Source organism: Monopterus albus, unplaced genomic scaffold, assembly GCF_001952655.1.
Source record: "Monopterus albus unplaced genomic scaffold, M_albus_1.0 scaffold342.1, whole genome shotgun sequence".
Taxonomy (NCBI): Eukaryota; Metazoa; Chordata; class Actinopteri; order Synbranchiformes; family Synbranchidae; genus Monopterus; species Monopterus albus.
The window spans coordinates 291,841-297,797 of NW_018128222.1; the positions used below are offsets into that span (position 1 = coordinate 291,841).

Genomic DNA, 5,957 nt, shown 5'->3' on the forward strand with positions numbered 1-5,957 from the left:
AATAAAAATCTTGACTTGACTTGATTAGTGTTTACAGCTATGAGAAAAGTGTGTATCTTCGGATAGAGAAGGTAACAATACGGGACACAGCGCTGCAGGCTGAAACCAAAACCTTTTGTAGAAACAGTACAACAGCAGACTCGGGTTTCCTCAGTGGAACTTCTCAGTGCAGGTTTCCTTTCCACTACCCAGCCAGAACAGTCACACCGCTCGACCCTCTGACGTCTTCAGGTGTGGTTTGTCCCTGGTGATGGCATCATGTATGAGTCCAGGCTGCAAACGCCCCGCAGCATCAGCCCCACCTGCTATTAACAGGTCAGCACCTCGAATATATTGTATAAGCCTTTGTATTGAGATGATGAGCGTCAGCCGAGCCGTTACCTTCCAGGCTGAACATGTGTCAGTCTAGCTGAGGGACACATCTGTGTGAGCATGAGGACGGTCTGCTAAATGGCAGGCAGCATGTCTGCTTTAACATGTCAGCATGCTACAGTAGCACCAAACACAAGGCACAGGTGAAGCTGATGGGAATGTGACTGGTTGTGCAGGTTTTAATTCATAAACCAAAATATTGGACAAGCTGAAATTCTGAGCTGACGGTGGCGATGAAAGATGGAAAGATGGAAAGTTAGGAGACTTGTTAGAGTGGCTAAAAAGCAGCTTCATGCTGCACAACCTGCAGCTGTTTCCCTGTGTAACACACTTGGCGTCGTCCACCCAGACCTCTCCAGGGTGTGCACGGCTCCAGCGACAGTCCACTGAATATTTTCTCCATTCTGCCATGTGAACCCTGTCAGGCAGCACAGCCTCCACTTCTGATGCTTGCACTGATTCATCCAGTGAAACCATTTCAAAAATCTCTGGTATGTGAACTCCACAAACCTGGGTGACATAGCGGCAACGATCAGTGTTGGCTGATGAGCCTCTGCACCCTTCAGAAATCAGCACAAACTAAAACTCACACGGGTCATAGACTTCAGGAATCCAAACCCCCCAGAGGACAGCTGACGCACAGAGCTGCACCAGCAGCCAGGACTGCAGCCAACAGCTTTGTAGCAACACAGCCCAGGTGACACATACCTGAAACCTCTGTGGCATCTGTGAGCCTCACAGCCCGTGGTGTGTCAGTCAGTTCAGCACGTTTGAATTCGGTCTGAACCTAAAGGTCAAATGATGGATGACGTAATTTACGCAGCCTTGTTTTCATTGAGCCACCACAAGAGTACATTCTTTACAGCTTATGTATTGTGCAGTGTGAGGGGAGCTGCTTCAACGCCAGACCACGCACACACACCATTAGCATCCATTGAACGTGGCCGAGCACTTAGCAGGAGGTGGAGACCAAACACGGGGAGAGCGAACCCTGGAACCACAAACAAAAGTCAAGTGTGAGTGACGTCACTGGTGACATTCCAAGCCTCACTGGTTCAGGAAGTGGTTCGAGTATTGCCGCGATTTATGAACGATATATATATATAGTTTAGATTTGACCATTTTCAATCATCTAGAAACAAAGAAGCTTAGTTGTACTTCCGGTGTGAAAGGTCATACCAAAATGGCGCCGTCCAAGAAGAAACATGCTAGCAGCAAGCCTTGTATCATTCCCGGAGGGTTTACAGGTATTAACGTAGTTAAGGGTCTTACTTTACGCTAGAACACTGTTTTACGGTCGTACAGAACCTGATCCAACAGGTCACACGGTCCTTTGCCGGTAGGGCCGGGACCGCCCGGTGTTTACAGACTGTAACGTTACTGAGTGCCGTGTTTGCTTCCTGTCTTCGCAGTGCTGTCCTTACAGTTCAGCCCCGACAGTGCTGCACAACACCAGCTGTTTGTGAAGGAGCACAAAGTTCGGGCAGAGAAGAGCTCGGGCAGACCGCTGGACCGGACTTTGTTTGTCCTTAACGTCCCCCCGTACTGCTCAGAGGTGTCGTTTCTATAGCTGCTGAGTTCGTCGTTTAGATAATTGGCGAAGAAACGCTAACTGACGAACTGACATCCCTGTCCTGCTGTTTGTGTTTCAGGCTGTGGTCAAAAAGTTATTCTCGCAGTTTGGTAGTGTTCAGTCCGTGGAGCTGAGAGACCACCCAGGCTCCTCCAAGGAGTCCGGACCCAAGCTGTCCAAGTTCTTCAGAGCAGCTGATAAAAAGGTTGGCCTGTGTTTCTGTTCATCTTCCTGCTCCGCAGTCCCTTCAGACAATATTCACATCCTTTTTGTTTGTGCACATTTTTGTGTTATAGATTTAATTCAAATTTGATAAAAATGCCATATTTTTACTATAATAACCCATAATGACAGAAAAACTGTAAAAGTAAACTGAAATGTGTCCTTTACTGTTGTGTCTGTCTGTTCCAGGGGTTCAACGTTGGTTACATCGTGTTTCAAAGCTCAGCCAGTGTATCAGCAGCTAAATCTCACCCCCACGATGTGCCACTGGTGGTCTGCACAGAACTGCACCCGGTGAGGACGGGTGTACAGAGTGAGTGGGGCACTCATTTTTATTAATGCAAGATGTGATTCTCCCTTTTAAGACTTATGTTGCATTGTAGCAATCTTTTAAAATATGGACCAAGTTTTAGCATGGTACAGGTCCTCATCGAACATCTACAAACTCTAAACTAATCAATGCAGGTTCTTATCCAACATCTACAAACTCTAAACTAATCAATTCTTTGACACAAGCATGTTACATGCTCCATTTTCTTTTGCCAGAATGGATTCAGGAGTACACACAGTCTTTCGTTCAGCCAGACAAACTGCAACAAATAGTCGACTCCTTCATGGAAGGCTATGACAAGAGGAAAGAAGAGGTGAGAATGTTGCAGCTCTTCCTCCAGCACCACCCACTCATCGCATCCACCCGACTTCAACCCGGGTTTGTTTTCTTTGTCACAGGAGGCTGAGCGGCAGAGGAAGGAGGCTGAGCAGCAGCAAGAGGATGAAGAGGGCTGGGTGAAAGTCACAAGAGGACACAAGGGCGCCAAGGCCCGCCCTCACACTGAGGCAGCCAACCAGAGGACTCTACAGAAGGAGATGAGGAAGAAGAAGAGGAAGGAGCTCATGAACTTCTACACCTGGCAGCACAGAAACACACAGAAAGAGCGTAAGTTGATGACATTTACATAAGTCTTGAGTCTATGTAAACACATTTAGGATAATCTGGTTTCTTTCCCTCATCTGCAGGTTAGATGTTATTTTCTGAAGGAGATGAGGCAAACAATGTCCTTGAGATTAACTGTATGTTGTTTTTCCCCCAGACATTGCTGACCTAAGGAAAAAGTTCGAGGAGGACAAACAGAAAATAGCTCTGCTGAGGGTTCAGAGAAAGTTCAGACCTTACTGAGTCAACTACCCAGCTTTGTGTTCATTTCACTGCTTGGTTGTAAACCTGAACATTGTTATTAAACTTATTCTGATGTATTTTCACAGTTTATTAAATTACAGCACCATGGAGAGAAATGACAGTTTGTGGAAGAATGTGATCAAAAGGGTGACAAAATACAACAGTACAAAATGACAAGCATAGATTTATGATAAAACTTCACACCATGGTTTTACCACTCAGTCCTCAGGTAAAGCACTGTACAGAAACATTTTATTGCACATTATAGAAGGTGACGTGATTTATTGAGGTTGTTGACAGTCGGCCTGCGCCTCGCCGGCCTGCGCCTCGCCAGCCTGCGCCTCGCCAGCCTGCTGCACTTGTGCCTTCTGACACTTCCTGATGCGTGACCAGACAGTAAAGAGCAGGACCAGCAGCACGACAGCACCAATACTACACAGGATATACAGCGTCACCTGAAACACTGAGGCAGAAAAAGAAACGTTTATATTTATCACATCGTGACTGAAATTTTGTCCAGATCTGGACCCACTTCTGTTCTGTGTCTCACACGTGTTGTCCTCTGGTTCTGTGCCATTCTGTCCCAGCACCAGTGGCCCCAGGGACACCAGCTGGACCTGGTCGCTCTCTGACGTGGCCTCTCTCCTCTGTCTCTCACTCTCAGACACTGTAAGAGAAACGTTTAACACCAGTGCGTAGACTGTGCACAAGATGAGACGTGATATACTCACAGATGAGGGTGCACTGCTGTGCACAGTCATCATCATCATCATCAGTGCAGATTTCCACCCAGCAGTAGAAGTACATCTAAGTGACAGATTACACAATTAACAAGATGCTGTGCTGCTGTAGTAAGGTAGACTGGGAACAGTGTCAGTACACGTAGCCATGTCCAAGGCAGCACGCCAGTGTGATGGCCTTACTTCCTCCACACTTGGGTGGCCTGTCTGAGGGTCCAAGAAGGCAAAGGTCTTAACATCAAACCTCCTGATCTGGGAGTGGGAGGTGGTCTTCCCCTCGTGGTCCACAGGAACAGAGCTTTTCATGTTATCCAAAGGGTTGCCGCATCTGCTCAGGGAGATGAAATGTAACTGACAGCTGCTCAGTAAGCTATGCACATCATTTCATGTTGTTACTGGCGCCGCCTTACCCCTCATAGATAAGTGTCCACACAGAGTACCTGGACGCTGGGTAGGCAAAGCAATCCTGAACCCGCAGGGCAAGTGTAGAGTCTGGGGAAGGCTGGGCAATGGAAACCTCCACATACACAGGTTCACGCAGGGGCAAGGTCAGTGGAAGCTGGTCGTTTGGAAAGAAGGATGTGAAAGATGCATCTATAGAGAGAGAGAGAGAGAGAGAGAGAGAGAAAGTTACTGTGGCTTTGTTCCAAGATGTTTATATGTTTGAATGAAAACAAAAGCCTCAGTGTTCTGCATTTTCTTACCTGTGGCTATTCTCATCTGCACATTGATGGTTCCTAGTGCAACCACAGGCGGTGGGTTAGTGGCTGCGTGCAAGGATCGCAGGTCTGCTGCACGCTCTAGATCTGCTGCATCGTATTCACACTGGACCTGGAGACTGAAAATCCATGTATCAGCATGTCATCGCTAGAGTGTGCTTGCACCCTGAGAAGTGATTTTCTAACCAGTAAGCAGTAAGTCAGAGCCATCAGGATGCAGAAACTGACCTAAATGGAGATTGCTTGGTTGCACGTTTAGCATGCAGCTCCTGCACTTCCAGCTCATAGATCATCACATCTCTGTCGACCTAGAGACCAGGCAGAGAGGAACAGATGCAAGTTCAAGCATAAGTCTAATCTAATGCAAGAAAAGAGAGGTTTTTAGGTGCAGTATAACTTGTAATATACAATGAAACAGCACATAAGCGAGACTTCAGCTCTATTCTGTAAATTAACTGGAATCTTTTTGTAAAAGTTTTGTATAAAGTTGTACAACATCTGTATTTAAGCTGTGCAAAACATTTTAAAGTGTTTAGTGATTTTTATACTTACAGTAGCCCCACATGACTGAACTTTATGCCAGGTTACATTTTGTAATACTTAGACTTTGGAGTTAAACCCTTGACAAGTAGCATTACCTTCATCTTTGCACCACAGTCCATGATTCCAATCTTGAAGACAGCCGTGTCTTGGGTGATGAGCACAGGGGAACACTGTGGCTGGTCCTTGACTGAGAGACTGCTGGGATCAATAGGCGGCTCTGTGTCTGTGGCCTTTACTGAGAACACAAAGTGTCCGTCCAGAGAGCAGGCTGGAGGGAGCGTCAAAGTCAGGACAAGGTCAGCTTTTTTCAACCGAGCAAAGTGACCATATGTTCCTTTTTAATGGGAAGCTCAGAGATGACGCTGCATGTAAATGACCCATCTCAAATCGCCCCCATGTACACAGTACTTTCATAGAAAAGATAAGCACCATTATGTCGGTCTTACCATTGAGTTTGTAGTAGCAGGTTGAATCATGAGCATCATAGCAACATCCCAGTTTGTAACAGGCCTCTCTAGAAACGCTTTGGTGGCCACAGGCCACTCGTAGAGCTCTTTCTGTGTCACAGTTTCCAGGTAACGCTGGAGAAGAACCATGTTTTTATTGGGTTT

The 5,957-nt window shown here is 46.6% G+C and overlaps 2 protein-coding genes across 2 annotated transcripts in view; one reads left to right on the forward strand and one right to left on the reverse strand.

The window, feature by feature from the left end:
• The first annotated feature begins 1,501 nt into the window (after positions 1-1,501).
• On the forward strand, positions 1,502-3,421 carry rrp7a (ribosomal RNA processing 7 homolog A). Its single transcript, XM_020624942.1, has 7 exons — positions 1,502-1,619; positions 1,785-1,927; positions 2,025-2,150; positions 2,357-2,480; positions 2,714-2,811; positions 2,897-3,104; positions 3,259-3,421. The coding sequence occupies exons 1-7, from the start codon at positions 1,556-1,558 to the stop codon at positions 3,342-3,344; spliced, it is 849 nt and encodes a 282-aa protein (XP_020480598.1). The 5' UTR covers positions 1,502-1,555; the 3' UTR covers positions 3,345-3,421.
• A 158-nt stretch (positions 3,422-3,579) lies between these two features.
• LOC109974632 (zona pellucida sperm-binding protein 4-like) overlaps positions 3,580-5,957 on the reverse strand; it is a 3,660-nt gene continuing 1,282 nt past the window's right edge. Inside the window, exons 4-12 of the mRNA XM_020624940.1 lie at positions 5,793-5,927; positions 5,442-5,614; positions 5,032-5,111; positions 4,789-4,922; positions 4,495-4,678; positions 4,268-4,412; positions 4,076-4,151; positions 3,877-4,011; positions 3,580-3,807 (exon numbers count right to left, since the gene is read on the reverse strand). Coding sequence (XP_020480596.1) covers positions 3,626-3,807; positions 3,877-4,011; positions 4,076-4,151; positions 4,268-4,412; positions 4,495-4,678; positions 4,789-4,922; positions 5,032-5,111; positions 5,442-5,614; positions 5,793-5,927 — 1,244 coding nt within the window. The 3' untranslated portion in view covers positions 3,580-3,625. The remainder of the gene's footprint in view (positions 3,808-3,876; positions 4,012-4,075; positions 4,152-4,267; positions 4,413-4,494; positions 4,679-4,788; positions 4,923-5,031; positions 5,112-5,441; positions 5,615-5,792; positions 5,928-5,957) is intronic.

Coding starts and splice junctions, on each gene's coding strand:
- rrp7a (XM_020624942.1), top strand. CDS start 1,556: ATGGCGCCGTCCAAGAAGAAACATGCTAGCAGCAAGCCTTGTATCATT. Junction 2,151..2,356: donor TCAGAGCAGCTGATAAAAAG/GTTGGCCTGTGT, acceptor TGTCTGTTCCAG/GGGTTCAACGTTGGTTACAT. Junction 2,481..2,713: donor GGTGAGGACGGGTGTACAGA/GTGAGTGGGGCA, acceptor TTCTTTTGCCAG/AATGGATTCAGGAGTACACA.